Raw genomic sequence first — 18,877 nt, 5'->3', positions numbered from 1 at the left:
TTCATGCCGTTATTACAGTTAGTGCTTCCTATCCTGTTTTACCTTTGTCAGGTAGATTGCTCTGATATATGCTGACCTTGCACAGCAAATGCCAGTCATTTCTACCCTGTACTGCTATTGACTGCTGATATGATCATCAAAAAGAAACATAAAAAGAAGCAAATGCAGCATTAAAACAAAAACATCTTCTACAACTCTGCATGTGTCCAACAGTAAAAAGGCAACAGTATAACATAACAGAAGTTAATGTACTCTCCAGCCCTGTAGGAAGCAGCCTGACTCTCATATATGGGCCAGTCATGAACTTACTTATTCAGCTGAATACAGACAAGATGCAATACATACTTAAAAATGTTTCCCTGAATCAGGACTTCAAATGAAAGAAACATTTTAATGTTACAAGTCATGTCATGTACTTCAAAGTTAAATACAAAAGCAGACTTTTTGCCGGTCTGATTTGTAATATAGCTAAAGTACATCTTTTTCTATCTGTAAAAGAGAAGCTGCCCAAATCCTGCCTCCTCTGTGTTTTTTTTTTTTTTTTTTTCTTTCTTTTTTCAGCCATTCCTGGAAATATGGAGGTACCAGATGACAAGGGAATTAACAGGGGAAGAGACCTTGAAGAGCTAAACCCTAGTACAAACACGCAAATAATGTATGACTGAGACCTACTACAAACACACATATAATGTATCACTGAGAAAATTAAATGTTATTAAAGGCAGAAAATCTATCTGGGGATGTGTACAAAAGGTGAGTGTGCAGTTATCAAAAATGGCATGAGAACAATTCTGAAGTGTACTCATGCATATATGTACACACTAGCATAAATGCAAGCAAGCACATGACAAAAGAAAAGGAATTCTCGGACATTGCCAAACAACTTCAATGACACCTAGCTTTTTAAACACAACAGGCACTGTTCTTTTCTGCTAACCATCTGAATAGCTGATGTTATGACCTGCAAGAGCAGATTGCACAAAATGATGGTGAAAACTTCCACTATGAAGTGCAACCCTGTTCCTTCAGATTTCTCTTCCTCTCACCCCAGAATATGGGAGGGTCTTAACTTTAAAACTATCTTTTTTAACTATGAAAAGGGATCCAGAAAGTCTCCTAGACCCCTGCAAAGTTGTAAGGCTTTGCAAACTTTTTCATTTCAAAATGCACTCTCTTTCTAATTGGAAAATGTACATAACATTTGATTTTGATACTTGTTTCCCTTGTATAGCCCACTGTACAAATAAAACATTAAAAAAGCGTATTTCCTCAGATCTTTCACTTCAAGTAAAAAATAAAAAGGTGACATTAAATGTTAAGTGTCAGACATACATTTTATCTAATGTCTTTCATATATCCAGAAAAAAAAAGTATTTTTCTTTTAAGCTTTGCCAGCAAAAGATCCCAACCAGTAAGTGAACTGTGCTGCAGATTGTTCTCACTAAGTCAGATCAAAGAAAATCAGATCATAGTAAAATAAAATCAAAGTTTCCAGTAGTTATTCAGCATCTCCAGTACAAAGAGAAAAAAGGCCAAGGATGACTCATCTTCCACATGCAATTCACACTTCCGGTTAAGAAGCAAACTAGAATTTAATGCAGAGATGTCATGGAAAAATGTGAAGAAGCACTCTTTACTCAGTGAGAGGTTTACTTACACGTGTGCCTTTTAGAAGTATTTGGTACTCTACAGCTCTAACCTCCAGAGCACTACAGCCTGAGATCAGCTAGGCTGTTTGGCAAATCAAGCTCAGACCTCGCAGCCTATCCATCCATATCCAGCAATTCATCCATAGCATCTCTGCCTGCGTAATTGTGAGTTGTCGCCTACGCTTCTTAACCAGCCAAACCTGTTTCATCATACACGTGGAAATTACTGCACAAAACCAAGCACTAGTAGAAATCTTCTACAGACTTGAATGCCACGGGAGACATCTGCAGTTCGGTAATCTCTTGAATTAACTTTTTTCACCGCATACATACTTATATGCATTTATTAGCTTAAAAGAAAATGCCCCATGAAAACCATCCCACACAAGAGAATGTCAGCTGTTCGTCTTTCTGTCACCATCACAGTTTTTAAAATGGTGGTAGCAAACACAGTAGTGATTTGGAAGGTACTCCTCTCAACCTGCTCCAGCCTAATTGTTCAAATTGCCTCTGCAAGACATGTCTTATAGAGGTGTGTCAGCTCTGCCAATTAGCCTATAAGGTCTGTCAAGAAGAAAGCCGATGTCTTCTGTGCAACACAGGAACAAAAAGCAGTTTGCCAAATGAAATAAAGAAGTCATGGTAAACTGCAACCAAGTCACCTGGAATGTAATAAAGTGTTCACAATCTAAGTACAGCAATACTGTGATTTGAAAGGTTAAAAAGGCAGGGGTATTTATTCCCCACAAGAATTCTCTAATACCACAAAGAGCTGATACTTCAAAATACTTTCTCCAAGAGTTTTTGTTTGAGCTCATTAGCAACAAAGTTGTTTTCTTAATTCCTATACGTTTCACCTGGAGGCACTTCTTTGAGAGCATTACCAAACTGAAGTCAACAGATCCAGTCTAGCACTTGCCACTAGCAGGATGACAAATATCCTCAGTTCTCTTTCTTTAGCCCTATCTGTTTCATTTTTTCTTTGGCATACAAGATACTGTTGTGTGTGATGTGTGTGTGCATACAAGTATACACACTCACACTTAATAAGCAGTTTAAATTTAGAGCAAAGACCAACACCAGCATTTTGCAGGTAGGGAATTAACATTAGGTGCACAATGCCTGCACACGACCCCTAATTTCTTTAGGGAGGAAACCTGTGTTTAAAGCAAGAGTGCCCAGAGGCCAATGAACTACAGGATAAATAACCTCTGCTTCTACCTTGGCTGTGTAACCTTTTATCACTTTAAAAACAAGCTGACAGGCACAAGAATTAGTATGAAAGGAAATTTTCTCCTTACCTGTAAGCTTCATCTAAGGACATATCCATTCTCTTCATGATGTATGCAATAGCGATTGTGGCAGAGCGAGATATTCCAGCTAAACAGTGGACTAACACGCAACCATTTGATGCTTTTGCTTTTTCTGCATACCAAAGAAATCAGCAGCATTATACCGCAATTAAAAGTTTGCAAGGAAAACAATGTTATTTGAAATTGTTCAGAACTTCCAAATTGGCTGCTAATTACAGATCTCATGGAAGCTTTAAACAAAAACCACTTATTTTCTCCATCACTGCACTGGGTTTAGAAAAAGCATGTGACTACACACAGAAAACACTGCAGTTACATCACTTACATTAACGTGCACATAACTATCTAGATTTCTGGGAAAGGTGATTGTTTTTAATTTTATATGCAAGTAAAAAGCAAGTATTCATGATTGAACAATTTGGCCAATTCATCTGTTAGCTCACTGCTTAAAGCTAAAGACAGGATCTGTATGTCCAATTTTATAATTCATTCTCTGCAGGAATGTATCAGGTGTCTACCAGGATGCCAGAAAGCAGAGTTGTGCTTTTAAAAAGTAATTTTTTTTTTCCTGTAAGTGCTGGAACACGCAGTGGCAGAATCTCCTTGTATTATTTTGCTTCTGTACTTATAAAGTGATGGTGATCATATATGCAGATCCTTAGGGTATTTTTCATACCACCCAGAAAGCATTCAGGTATCCTCCAGCCAAAATAGGAATCAGACACAGAGTTATCCAAAAACTGTTTTAGAGAGCCAATATAAAGTTTCTTCTCACCTATAAAATCGACTGATTTATCCAACCAAGGCAAAATCTTCTCACAAAAGCTGTCATTCACTGGCACTCTCAGAAAATGGGATTCCGGAATGAAATCAGGCTTTGGACAGGTATTACTGGCATTTAGTACATAGCCAATATCATTCTGCTGCATCAGCTCCTATGAAAGAGAGAACGATTAAAACTAGAGAAGTCAAACAACACCTTTGGCACATTTCAAAGAGACCACAAACTCAAAACACATAATAAAGCTAAAAAGTAAACTTCTGGGGGCATTGTTTGTTGAAAAAGGTGACTTCTAAGCTTTTGATTCTTCAAGCAACTTTTAACAAGACATCCACTATGACCAAATAATATACAGGCTGCAAAGTCCATGTGAACAAAGGTGACATAGAACAGAAATAATGGTAGAATACCCTCTGTTACTATGAAGCATCGCTTCCAAGAGAATGCATTTTTTTTGCTACTTTGGTTTAAATTCTCACCATGCAAGGTGACATAACCAAGTAGTTATGTCACATGTAGTTCACTGACTTGAATGCATGTTTTCTGGATCACATATCAGAGCAGTTTAAATAATGTGTGGTATTTACTACACAGGTACACTGTGTGTACTTTGCAGTGTGTATGTAGAAGGGATGAACACGCAAAAGTATGTATATGCAGGCATAAATTAAATTTTCAGTGAGAACAATGGACTGAAGGGGAGGAAGGGAATCTCATAGCCATTTGCAGAAGAAAGTGCATCAAATCCACCCTCACTTAACTACATGTTTTATGTAGCAGTTATAAACAGGGAATTTACATAAATCTCTGCTAGTGAGACAAATTTGTTCTGGACAACTCCTCCAAACTTACACCCCAAATCCCTTACGCTAGCATATCCAGAGGTGTATGAAGGTGTGGGTACCTTAAACTAATGAATATACCTTATACCATAAACATAGACATCCAAGGTGAACAAGAGATGAGCAATTGCTCGCAGAGCAAATTATCACAAATAAATATAATTTATCACAAATAAATTTAAATATATTATAAATATAAATATATAAACATTATAAATATATATAAATGTATAACATACATATTATAAATATAAATAGTTGTGATAAATATAATTTATGACAAATAAATATGATTTGCAGCAGTGGTCCAAAAAAGGGCTGAATATGTCAAGGTAACTTCTCACCTTTACTGCTTCTGACACTGCTAGTTTTCTAGGTCATACTCCCAGTAAAGCTCAGCTCTTCAGCACTGTCACCAATGTCCCCCTTTTCTGTTCCTTCACATCTCCCCAACTCAAACAGCAAGCTTCCCTCCAGCCCTGCCTGCCTTTTGTAGCCAACACAGTCTCACCTCCCTTTCCTACATTTAAACTCTCATACACTGAAAGTTTAAAAGCAGAGCTGTAAGGAAATGTGGGAATTGTTGGAATTAGTCAGAGAGGGATTAGGGTTCTTGGCACAGGAGACCAGTTACCATGGTATCTTACATGCGCTAAGGAAAGCCCCAGAATCTGTGACTGTGCTGAGCCATGTAGCCTTACAACTCCAGGATCCCAAGCTATTCAACATCAACTTCTGTAAAATAAGCATCTAGTTTAGGCCACTAAGTTGAAATATTAACCCTATACACCTATAGTCACCACTTACAGTCCGAAAGGTAAACAACAAACAACTGAAATAGCAGGTATAAAAGTACACGCAGAGTCTTGAGCCACAGTATGCATAAAAGTCACCCAACCTCTTACACACAAGAGGGAGGCAATGAAGGTATCACTAAGAAATGGACTTTCATGATGCACGTTTGTTCAGGATACAGCTAAGTAGTGCTGGAAAGCTGATGAATTTAGAAAGAAAAGCCTTCTCTTTTTTATTTGTATTATTATTTTGTCTAAAGCGTAAGTGCTGGTGGACTGCATGGTCCAACGATCACAATTCCACAGTTATGTAAGATTTTCAATGTGGAATTGGTTATCCAAATGGGAATTAGAATGTTGCAGATGCCAAGTCTGAAATCACTGAGCCAAAAAAACACCCAAAAATGTGTTAGTACTTGTCTTTGAGACCAAGGCTAAAGAAAGAAGTTATGCTTCCTTCTGTTCTAAAGTATCAATCATTCCCTGTGCAACACACTATAATATAATAACCATAACAGTGCCTTCATTGTAAGACACCCAAAAGGAAGAAGTGAATTATGATGGGAGGAAGATCCAGAAATCCTAATACTAACAACTTTGTGAAAAGAAGGTAAATGCTCTTTTGTCAGCTTATTTACATTCTATGACTTGTTTAATCTTAAAATTAATGGCACCCTAAAACGTTATTTTGTTCCAGAAAATAAAATCCAGGTCTGGAATTAAAAAACCAGAATAGTTAGGTAAAGAGCAAAGCAGAAACTTTTACAACTCTAATGCTGGTACAAAATGTGAGATGTAAGCAGGAGACTCATTCAGGCCCGCAGCCAAACAGATTTTTTATGTTATCCTAACTTTCTGAAAGGACACTGTCACTCATGTATAAGTTAGATTTTAGTGTGTCTGTCTTTCACAAATCTGAAAACCAACAAAGATTTTCTGTCAAAATACGTACCCTCTTGCCCTGCCATACTGATAGCCACCAATATATCACACTAAGACCCAACAAGTGAAATGGACTTTTTTGTTAACCAGAGTAAAAGAAAGCTGGTAATGGTGAAAAAGTACACTTTTTGCAAATACATGCATTTAGGTAAAGCAGCACCACTGATCCCCAAATTATTTAAAGAACACATTGAAGAGCCAGATCAGAAATTTCATAAGGTTCTTAGCGTTTCAACTGCAGGAAATACTATAAACATTTTCAGAGTTAAGCATTTAAAAAGAAATCCATAAAGCAAAATCTCCTAATACTTTTCTGAAGCAATCATTAGTTTTGCTCAAGGACACAAACCAAACATTTGTGTTTGCTTACCTTTTATACATCAATCATTATCAGTAGAGGCATTAGTGGCAAATAGCATCAGTGTCCCTAAAAGGTCATGCTGCAGGACGATCTATGTTCAAGACAAATGTTTCCCCCCCCCGGCACTCAGAGATAAGCTTCTAAAGATTCTGAAAAGATTACCTCATCTTGATAAGCTATGCTGAAAATTCACATCTCTAAAGCATTGAATTTAGCTGCATTGCAAATAAAGACTTATTTTTGCAGGTATTTTTGAGACATTTAGATTTCAGAGAAATGAGCATGTCTGGGCAATAGGAGGAATAACGGGACCTCACAGCGTTCAAAAGCAAAAGTAAGGTCAATGTATACAACTATATTTTGCAGTGTTGGGAATCTTACTGGAATATTTTAGAAAGTTATTTTTAAAAATCTGAACTTGAATTAAAAAAAAAACAAACATTTCAATCTTCACAGAAAGTTGACTTCGTATCTTCAGTAACTGACAAGGCAGCAAGGCCATTAAACTGGAGCATGCAAACTTAACCACTTACCGTCTTCTTGACTATCATAACAGAGACAGAACTCTGCTTCTGATCACTGGTTTTTGTTTTTCACCTTTCCCTTTTCAATATTCTTCACTTTTCAGTTTTCATACCAGGTATTGGTAGTTCTGAGCACTCCACGTATTGGGAGACATCCTCCTTGCTTTTCCTAAAACCCTTGCATAGGATCTAGGCTTTCCAAGAAGCAAGGAGTGTGGAAGAAAGAGCAACAGCAAGCACAAGCCACCTGGAGCACCTCACTGCCCTTAGCATTTCCAGAATCCTCATTTCTAACTATCACTAACTTTGAGTTGAATCAAGAAACTATTAAGGATCAGGAAACTGGGAGTTGCCAATTGCAGTGAAAGCATCAAATTCATTCCCAAAGGCAGAAATCTTCATTTGTTCCCACAGCTTCTTTAAGTTAATAAAGGTATCACTATTTAAGATGAGAGCCATTTAAGATTTTCCACGCACAGACACCAAAACTGAAGACATAAATTATGAAGACACTACGGTCTACTTCAGTGCAGTGAACAAGTAACATGCTCAGAATAAAGAATTGCCTGTGACTTGTTTTAAATAAGAAGAAAAATGTGCAAGCAACAAGCAGATCTGAAATCATAAAATGCATATTTGTACTTAAAACGGTTAAGAAATGCATGAGGTCAAGAAGTGCAAATTTGAACAATTCCTGGGAGCCCCCCATTAATTCTAAAGTTTCTGAAGCTGCAGAGCTTCCTGCTATATGATGGACACGTGCTGAAATACTATCAGGGTTGTAAATGAAAAGGCATGAGACACCCCACCAGGTCTAAACTCTCCTACAGAATGCTCTGCCATACTCAGGGCTTACCAGTAGCAGTTGTAGTAGTTGTAGTAGTTTCAGACTCCTCCACCCCTATAGTGAAATTCCTGACTACTGCTACCACTTGGTTTCCCTTCCTGGTGAGGCATGCGTACTGTGTCTGCGCGTAACACCTATTTACAGGCACTGATTTACTGCAAGTAACGTGAACAGCCTCTTTCATCCCTAAGACTATTCACTAAAGAGCTACAGCACTGGAGTTCTATTCACATCCCCAAATGTTCCTGGCCCTACAGGAGAATAAGAGACCCCGCCACTCTGAGTGGGGCTTGGGATAGCACTTATCATTAACATATTGAAACAAACAGCATAAAAGCATCTAATATTCTACCACTTAAAGCAGATTTCTTTTTTTTTTTTTTTTAATTCACTTGGTATTTTAATCTACCTGTTGCCTTTTGTGTGGGGACCACAAATTACTTTTGTGGTATGAAAATTGCCTTGACATCCATCATACGTGAATCAGTTCTGAATTGTTGACTCACTACGTAGCAACAAAGATGTTGAAGATTTTAAAGGCCAAGGTAAATCCATTGAGTATATGAATATGATCTAATTATAGGACTATTAGGATAGTTCCAGTCTTAGGCTTTATACATGTATAAAAAAATATATATGTAAGTGTTTAGAGAAAATACTGAAAGACAATCTTTATTTCATCCCACTAGAACTATTAACATAATTGTATGAATATGCAACACACACCAAAACAAACCAGTTGGTGCTATACACAGTAAACTACCTGACCTACTGTAATGGCTGATTTAATAGCATGCTGTTGGTTGGTAGGTTACTGAGGAAGGTATCATATTATCTTCTCCAGGAGGAAGGAGAGAGATCAATTATCCTATTAGATGACACGTGGATTCATTATGTGGACTGTATATCATTAGTTCTTGCCTAGCTGGCTGCACATAAAGCTGTGCAAGGCTATCATCTAGATCTACTTTAGATGGTTTTATAGCTGCAATAATGAGGTATAATAGAAGCATGGAAAAAGACACATGGAGATTATATACTCATCCACGTGGACAGCATAACATCCAGAATGCTCACCTTGTTGAGGACGTCCCGTTGGCACCCGAGATAGAGATGAGGCAGAATCCTGGTTGGGCCAACATTGGAGACAGGTAGACAGGGCTGAGAAATGCACGTAGGGACGAGTGTGGATTTTCCTTCACAGAGACCAGGGAAAGAGCTGGAGAATTCAGCAAATCCACCTGTAAGAGGCACAGTGTGCATTACTCACAAGCATTGTGGGAGGCATCAGTGCCCATACCAAATCTCAAAAAGCAGCATTTGTTGCATGAGATGGAGAGGCATTAAGGGCCAGCAGAGGAACTTGTACAGCTATAGGCACACCTCTCCCAGAGGTACCCCAAGTGTGCAGAACCATTTGTCAGAACACAAGGCCTGCTTTTGTCTTCCCACTCTGGTTGGAAAGTTTGTTTGTTTCTCTCTCTCCATTCCTCAGATTTTTATGCTTCTTCTGATTCAAAAGGACATGTGGAAATGAGAATTTTAAGACAAAACAAAAACCCGCAACACCCACCACATACCTTTGCCTTTCTGCTTCAGCAAATTGTTTTCTGAACAATTCCTTCTCCCATATTAGGTCTATAATTAGACTGCATTAAGGAGAAGTCATGTATTCTCAATTGGTAAGAGCATCAATATGTAGTTATTAATGTTTGCTTTTAGAATCCTGCATTATTATTTTCTATACTGCTCAGAAATAACATATTTCATCCAACACACTGCAAGAGGCTTCACGTTTCAAAACCACACCAAGCTAAGGCTTCTCCATTCCAAGAGTGGCAGGTGAGGCAGAGGGCGACTACAGGGGAAGGTGGGCACGGGAAGAGGGGAAGATTAGCCATGGATTCCCCTAGCAAACTAGCCCCTCTGTGCTCCCTTTGCTGCTAGGTGGTTCTTCATTTGCAGTAGTTAGGGCATTAGGCCCTATCCATACTGTGGTTCCACAACATTTTCATTATAATTTGCCACCCCTGCATTAGGTTGAGACTGCTGCAGACACAAATACGTAACACACACAGCTCAAGCTCCATTTCCTTTTCTTGCTTTGCCACATGCCTGTTTCCCTCCCACTGCAAGAGCTATGTTATAAATCTCAGTTACTGACTGTGGTCCAACCAGCACTACCCACAGTTAAAGAACAAAACCAAACAGACCTCCAGCAACCGACTTACACCTCAGCTAAACATGTTCTCACACAAATTAGCTAGCTTTTGACAAACTAGCTGAACTCCAAGCTCAGTTCATTCACATACTTCATCTAGTCTGAAGAAGAACTGTAGGCAGCTGCTTAAATCAGTATGTTACAGGCTTTTTTGGACAGTTTTCACCATGTAATAGCCAATTAGTAAGGATGAGAGGCACAAAAGAAAGTCAAAGTCCCTAGCTATTTCCTTACATTAAAAGCACAGAGACAAGTGGAACTGTAAGTGGAGGAAGAGTAATTATAACCTGTGCAGAACAAGACACCTTTTTATCATCAAGGAAGTGAAGTATTAATGTGCTAAATCTGCCAAATGCTACGTTCTGTATTATTACAGTTTGAAGACATGAATTAAAATTATTCAGCAATAAGATAATGTACTGTTCTGTCAAGGCTTGCATTACCATTGCCTGAATTATGTCTATTCTTTGGATTTTAAACTCTGTATCTTTATTAAATGTAGAAAAAAAAACACAACAAGGTAATAGCCATGTGTGTAACAACCCATTTTATCTGATAAACAAAGAAGCCAGCAAGCAGTTTTCAGAACAAAAGCTTTTTGAGCAGCAGTTCTTGTTACAGTCTCCTAACTGAAAAAAATCACTTGTCTTTAGTGTTAGATAAGTGATTTTAGATAACTAGGACAATGCTTGTCTTTGGAAACATCATAAGACAAAATAGCTGTAATTTACTGTAGGAAGGTTTTTTATATTTTTTAAAATCAATCTTCATGTCATAATTATACAGATTCCTTTTTATTGTTCAATCTGTTAGAAGGAGAAAAGAGAAAACATTGTAAATTTGCAGTGTAATTGAAGAATCTCTGATCATTTCACGAATTCCAGTTAACTACTGCATGCCTTGAGTCATTTAAAACCTACTTGAGTCAACTACCACCACCACAAACAGCTTTTGTACAAGCAGCAGGCCTGGAAGAGTAGAGCATGGCAGATCTACCTGGGTCACATGAAGAGAGATCGGGAAGCCTGCTAAAAACAGTAATACAAGAAATCCCTTGCTTTAAAAAGAAATGCAAAATCTCAGAGAACTGAAGAGACTTAGCAGAGAAAGGCATTTATAGCAGAGGGAGCTTTTTCATGAGAGGGACCAACTACTGCCAAGGCAATAATACAAGAGTCTTAAGAAGGAGAAGGTGCAAAATAAGTGCAGAAATTCTTTTTGTCTTGCCCAGTATGCTCCTCAGCTGCATAAATTAAGGGTGCAGCCTGGTTTCAGAGCTTCAGCAAGGTGTACCCACCACCTGAAGCGTGTAGCACATGCTTCTGCACAAGCTGGCACCAGAAACTCACCACACTGCGTCTCAGGGGCAGTACTCTCCAAAGTCCCAAAGATGGCCAGTAGTGCTTTTCAGGAGATGAACTGTAAGATGTTTTTCCATGTCAGAGAGCAGACAGCCCACACCCATCAGAAGAGCAAAGCAAAGGGGCAGGTCTGGGACCCAGTTAGATACAAGAAAGTTGAAGACAACGGGCCCAAACGCAGAATCTGAGGCTGGTTTCAAAGGCAATCAAGTGAATGCAAGAATTCTGCTCATACCATCCTGCTTTACACCTCCACCACCTGTTCCTGTCTGTATAAGCCATGAGCATGGACACTGCTTGTTTAATATATCAATCAAAAGACAAAAAGTTTTCAAAATAATTCTCTCACACTGTTGCTGAATTCTCTTAGATATGGCATAAGAATTTCCCTGTTCTTCAGGAAGCAAGCTTAGAATTTTTACTCACTACATGCCTTAGATAAATTTTATGGAAGATGTGGTAACAGAGCCCAGCAGTTCCTTGAGGGACTGGTGGAAGAAAGGAAAGAGTAAGATCAATCTTCGGTTTCATTTGTTCACTCTTTATCTCTTGGGAAGGTTGTTGGCTGCTATCTGGAGCCTTTCTCACACAAAGTGGCTCTTGTTCCTCACAAAGAAGCAGCACAAGCAAAGAAGAGATTTTATATTTGTAATTTCTAATGTCTTTGTAAAGAAGACTACATGGGCATGTTTTTGTTTTGTATTTTAATTAGGAATTTTCCCATATAGCTACAGATTTAAAAAGTTAAGAAAGTTGCTAATATGCTTAAAAACTGAGGTTTGGGGAGATGGAACCCATGCTTTGTCATTATAAGCGTAAGGAACACTTTTTTGTTGTTTTTTAGGAATTTGGTAATGCAAGCTTGAAGTGATTCAAGATTAGATGCTTCAACACTTCCTCTGGGACATTCATCCCTACAAAGTCATCCTTCTTCTTTCTACACACACTTTCCTAATAAAATGTTACTTTACTGTCCTTACAACATCAACTATAACCACAAAATTCTCACATCAAGTACTTCTGACATTGTGTTGTTACCTGACTGTCTTTCCTCATGCTCCCAAGTAAGCCCTTATTGCCTTTGCACATATTTTAACCTGGTATTACAGATTAGCCCCCAATCCTCTAAGCAGGATCCATGACTTCAGGATCATTGATGTCAGAAAGGATGCAATCAGTATCTTGTTTCAAATATTAATCCATCTTCCCTGCCATCTTCTGTATTTATTTCAAAAAAGTTAGTAGCTTTTCAACAACTCTGCCTTTGATTTATGGCACTCACAGTAGAAAAAACATATTCTAGATAGATGTGTGTTGAAAAATGGCTTAAAAAAAAAAAAACAACACACACACACACACAAACAAAACCCACCTCAACAAAACACTCATGTATGCATCCTGCTAAACTACTGATTACCTCCAGTGTAACATAGTATATCAGGGATCTGGAATAACAGCATCCACTGAGCTGTCATTTCATTATGAGACTAACTTCCATTTTAAAGAGCTGCTGTCATCTCCATTTGCTTGCACTGACTTACAAAATATGCATATAGCGTGTGTACGTGCATATATGCATATATACACACACACAATACAATTCTATATAGTTATACTAAAAAAATAATGGCACCTGAAAACGTATAGAAAAAAAAAGATTATTTCATCTTTCTGTTTTCTAACACAGATCGTAACCCACATTAATCTCCAAAGGAAAAATCAATGTACAGCCTACATGAAGAACCTTTTATGAGAAAAGTACTTCAACCATGCAGACTACCTGTCCATTTCTGCTGTAAATGAAGCAGACAGTCCTCAAAAAACAAACTTTAAGCATTTGGAGAATGAACTTAGTGTACAGATTGGAACACAGAATAGCAACACAGAATAGCAATCTGAGTCTTAAAAGAAAGATGAGGCTGGTTTAGCTTCAAATTTCACTGTTTGAGGATGCTTTGCATCAAGGCAAATTTTATATTTATCTCCCTAACTACCTCAGTTGGAATAGGGCTACTGGCAGCACTGTGCTGTTTGTTTAGTAAGAGAAAATGCACTTTTCTTCTGGAGCTAGCTTCTGAACAACACCCTTTCTCCACCATGACTCCAGCCCCTGCAAATGGTAAATCAATCACAAGGGCATGTTGAAACCATGGGGAAAAAAAATCCCCAGGTCACTAGCAGAGCTACTGTTTTAATAAAGTTCCACTGAAGTCTTTGATAAATGTAACTGGGCCCTGATCCTAATCTCCTGGGCGAGATCTAAGAAATCTCACTCACTTTGCAGTGCCTCAGTCAAAAGGGTATCCCCTCCCAGCTTACAGTATCTGGCAGGCTGTTCTTTCTAGTCTTACCAACCAGCCCAATTGCCAAATATACAAAGGACTGGAAATAGATAATTGACAAATAACTCAGAAATATTCTCTCTTAAATAGCTTCTGAAATCATAAGGGTTGCGTGCCTTCTTGATGGTAAAGCTGGACTGAAAGAGCTCTGCACTCTCTTATTCAACCACTTATCTGTTTTGAAGGTTGTGGGCAGAGGATAGAGGAAATGAGACAACTTTTACATATTATACATATATCTTAAAAATTTTGCTTGTTTAAAACAAACAAACAAAAAAACTCTCCTCTCAACAAAGCTTTTGAAGTTTCTCACTCTACTTCAGCAAACCAATCTGATATCGATGAGCTAAATGGAAGACTCTTTGATCACCATTAACGCAATAGTTTCACTATATCCAAAAAAACCTTGCTGACCAAGCAGGATTAGCAGCACAATGCATCTCCTTCTTCACTTTTAAATAGGCAGTTGTTTCTGGTCATGACTGCACATACGTAAGTCACCATATCCTTTGGTTGGCAGCAAGTAGCTAGCACAACTCTAAGTCTGTCTTACTTGTACAATAGGCCCTGCCCAAGTCTGAGGAAAAAATCTGTGGGGATGATGACATTATGGGAGCAAATTAAAGCAATATGAGACAGAAGTGATTTCAGACTATATCATCTAATGCATTTTCCAACATGAAAGTAAGAGATACCAAAGTAGCAGTGATAAATTGACTGTGATGTTCAGCTGCTTGTCCTTTATGTTTCTGAGACAAAAGTCAATTAATTTAGTTCTGCTCTATTTTTAGATGATCCATCATTACTATATTGCAAAGTTGTGTATCTGCCCAAAGTTGACTCAGCTCTTGCTTGGGTAGCTTGTTAAAAATGACCAGACTAGTGAAATGATTTCAGTTTTAACCGAGTGACGGGCATCCCCTGGTTGCAGCATGTTGAACAGACTGTTGTACCCTATGTGTTCTAGTGCCGACTTGTTCTGTTCACCACTTGTGGCTGCACAAGAAGAGTTTCTATGAAACCACGTTAAGGTGCCAAAAGCTGTTGGTGGTTTTGCAGCATAAACCCTTGCGTGTGGTAGACAACCCAACACCTCCTGCATCTTTACAGTAAAGCCTACGTTTCTTGCTTACAAGCTTTCACATCCATTACCAGAAATTTGGCAAGATCAGGTATCCTACTCAATTACGCTTAGCTATGGTTCTGCAAAGTGGTGACTACAGACTTCCCCTGAATTATGACACTGCAGTTTCCTAACTGTGTACCGTGTCATGATTACACTCATCAAGGTAGGATGGTTACAGGAATCTTGACATCAGAAGTTTCAGCTCCCTTCTCAGCCAACTCAGGAAACCAAATAGGGCCAAACCCAGGAGAAAAAATGGATGAAAAAGGGATGAAAAAGTTTCAGCAGACTTCCACAACATAAGTTAGTCTTTATTATAGATTCATTGCATAAATCCTTATATAAATAAATCTCCTAGCTAATGTTGCCAACAGCAGGAAGAAGAGAGGGAAAGAAGATGGGATCAGGTGGCAACAAATGGTAGCCAGAGAAGTTTTGTTGATTTGGGAACAGCTACCTTCCATTAAGGGAATGGCACCCATCCAGATCCTTATGACTATTTAGTTAAACTACCATCAGAGACAAATCCTAAATTAATAAAGAGAAATAACTATTGAGAACCACAAGCATTTACATTAGCTCATCTGTTTTATTTTACATGGAAACAGACAAGGAGCATTCCACAACGCTGCCAATAGCTGTACTGCAGTTGCAGGGACAGTAGTTCTGTAAACCACTAGAGATGGTTTGCAAGTGAAAGGGTAGTTATAACAAACAACCACCACCACCAACAACAAAATTAAAAAAAAAGGAGGGGGTTAACACTTAATAGAGGGTTGTGAAGTGCAGATAATATTTAATGCTTTCACCCAATACTCAATAAAACCATTCAAGATAAATGACAACATAATGGAACATAAAACATGGAGAAAAAAGGTGGCTCTTTTCTAGGCTTATTCCATGTTATACTGTTTTCTTTTCCCCTCTCATTTTTATGCTTCCTTCAATTAGATGAAGCCACACTAAGAGATGTAACCACCAATCAAAATTTAACTATTACAGGAAACATTCAAGAAGAGATTCTGAATTTAAAAACTGAAAGCTTTTTTTTTTCTTTTTTTTAGAGAAGTCCAAGTACCTGGGAAATAGATTTAGCATGGGGAAGGAGGCAGAAGGGAGCAAAAACTCCATCTACTAAAAGTCAGTTTTCAAAATTCAAGCATTTTTCTTCATTCCCATCAACAAACATCCTTTCCTCACACTGACCAAGTTAGTCATCTTTGGCTTTATGGTACTATGGCTGGTCCAGTGAAACATCATCTGTTATTGTGCAGATCAACATCTGCATCTACCCTGCACACTTCCCCCATCCTCTAGCCCAGTACTCCCTTCACTTTCTTGCTCTCCACCTCCCCTAAATACCTTTCTTTTCCACAGGGTTCTGGAAAGAGAGGAGAATGCCATTTTGTCCTCCTACCAGCTTTCAGAGATCACCTTGAGCAGCTCACCAGTGTTTACACAGCGTATTACAGTAAGTGGGCTGTTGGGTGGTTCTAATTACCAGCTGTTAATTTAGCCAAACATTCCTGTTACTGTTACAGTAACATCCATCTCCCCCATCCACACATATTTATTGTCTTTCCTTTGCATGCATGTTGAATGTAACACAGATGTTCCCTCATACTCACATTCATCCTATATCTCAACCTACACATTATTTCTAAGATACAGACAAATCAGTCATGAAGCAATCCTAAAATCTCTTGGAAGTTGCTTTTAAAAGTACTGTTTCAACCACCAATCATGTAATTCCTTACTATTCTCAAAATGCTTTCAGAGATCTGCCCCAGAAGTTTTACCCTTAATCACCTAAAAATAGGTTCTCTTACTAATCAGGTAAGTGCACACTGACAAAGCACAGAACAGAGACTTGACAACACCTCAGAGATAAGACAGATTAAGGCTGGGTGTTAAAGTAAAGCACAACAGCTGATGTGCCTGCAGCTCTGCAGCGAAAGGGACACATGAAAATAGGGGATGTTCCTGTTAGGTGTAACTGGGTTTTTCTAATGTAACTATCTGATATGGACACAACTCCTATAAAAAGGAGAGCTCCACAGGTACACAAATCCTAGCAGTAACCAACAAGCTCACACTGCACTTGTTCTAGGAGGATTCATTACTTTACAGTCTTTATAAAGGGGGCCACGAAACAGAAATTGGAATGAAAGAAAGATGAGGAAATGGACAGTTCTTCCTTGGACACATGGACAATGGACACATGACGTTGTGTGCTTTCTATGAACTTGTCAGCTAAAGCTTGACAGAGAACCCCATGCAGCTGCCTTTTGTGCCCAGAGCCTGGTATCAAAGCTGAGGACAAGGTGGGGGTAAAGGTTCAGCTAGAGAAGCATTTGATAACTGAGACAAGGCTCCTGGCCACCTACTCAAACTTTAGAGGCCGACTCTAAAGATGAACAGATTTCCACTTTCAAACTAACCAAATGTGTTTCTTCATCAAGTAATTGGAGCGGCTGCAGAACTAAAGGAGCCCATCTGCCTCTGATACCAGTCCTGTGGTGGATCCATGGGTGGCCAGTGCAGCCTGAGCTCCAAAGGACTCTTCTTGCACTGCTGGGACCTGCCCAGCACTGCTGCTTCATCACACCAGCAAATCCAGCTCAGCTTGACCCAAAGCTACTTTTCAGGGGGAGACACTAATGTGAGGCTCTCCACTGTGGCAGTGCTCATTTCCATAGGACTTACAAGAACTGCCATTATTTTTCTCATTTAATTACTCCTTTTGTCAAGACTTACTGAAGCTGACCAACAAGCTTAAATATCTTTTGTGGGTAATAGCAGAGAGACAGACAACATGGCAACTTCCATGAGCTTGGCCTGTGTAAAACTTCAGATTATGCCTATGAAGTGTTTTATATAACATCCCAGTAGGTCCGGCTGGCCCTGCAGCACTGCATGTCTCACTCGGGATGCGCAGGAAGATCCCTTCTCTTGCTCCTGATGTAGAGAGAAGAGGCAGCACATGTCTGTTTTTCACAGGCCACAGAGTCTGCTGGAAAAGCCCAAGGAAAATGCACACTGGTAACAGAGCAAATGGTGGCGTTACTCTTGAAGTGCCATTCAAATCAGACACTGCTCCTTTTTCTTCCCCCTTCGGGTTCTGACAGTTCAGAAAACATCAAAGAGAGATATTGGATTTCTTCAATGAATTCATCTTGAAAACAGACCAGAAGCCACTTCCCTCCTCTTCCCACAAGATCTAATTGTCTGCCAGTTCATCAGTATTACCTCAGTGTCAAACACAACTATTTTAATGCAGTTAGCAGGGAGTGGAAAAGGTCTAAAACCCAAGTGATGAGTCAAAAACCAGAGATGACGTGTGCACCAGAAAAGCATCGCAAGGAGACTTCGAAGCTTGTTTATTTGACAGAAGTTTCCAACGCCTTCTTTTAGTCCAGAATTTGCTTCTTCATTAAGGGCAGTGATTACTCAAATTTTATATGGACATATGGTAATAAATGTTATATTAGTATCCCATTTTAAAGGAAAAGGAACAGAAAAGCAACAAAATTTGTAGCTACCTCTGCAAAATAATACTTGGACTCTAAGTAAGCCCTACCAAACTTCTGTACCCAACAAAGATACATAGCGGAGTATATTCATGTTTAACTGCCTTCTTCCACTGACCCCCCCTCCCCCAGCAATTTGGAAGTTGTTTCCATTAATAATGATCAGCACTAGGTATATAACGTTTCTAGCATTACTGAAAACTATGCAGAAATCAAATTTAAACACACAAACAACCAAACAAAC

General features: G+C 38.8%; 1 protein-coding gene across 5 annotated transcripts in view; it reads right to left on the bottom strand.

Annotated features, from left to right (window-relative positions):
- Positions 1-18,877, bottom strand: part of DUSP16 (dual specificity phosphatase 16) — a 67,783-nt gene that overhangs the window by 4,668 nt on the left and 44,238 nt on the right. For all 5 annotated transcript variants that reach the window (XM_035551078.2, XM_035551081.2, XM_035551082.2 and 2 more), the window contains 3 exons: positions 9,131-9,294; positions 3,738-3,897; positions 2,951-3,074 (listed from right to left, as the gene is read on the bottom strand). In XM_035551078.2, coding sequence (XP_035406971.1) covers positions 2,951-3,074; positions 3,738-3,897; positions 9,131-9,294 — 448 coding nt within the window. The remainder of the gene's footprint in view (positions 1-2,950; positions 3,075-3,737; positions 3,898-9,130; positions 9,295-18,877) is intronic.

This window comes from Cygnus atratus, chromosome 1, assembly GCF_013377495.2.
Source record: "Cygnus atratus isolate AKBS03 ecotype Queensland, Australia chromosome 1, CAtr_DNAZoo_HiC_assembly, whole genome shotgun sequence".
In the NCBI taxonomy this organism is placed as follows: Eukaryota; Metazoa; Chordata; class Aves; order Anseriformes; family Anatidae; genus Cygnus; species Cygnus atratus.
The sequence above is the reverse complement of the archived record's forward strand: the minus strand, read 5'-3'. Positions and strand labels throughout refer to the sequence as shown.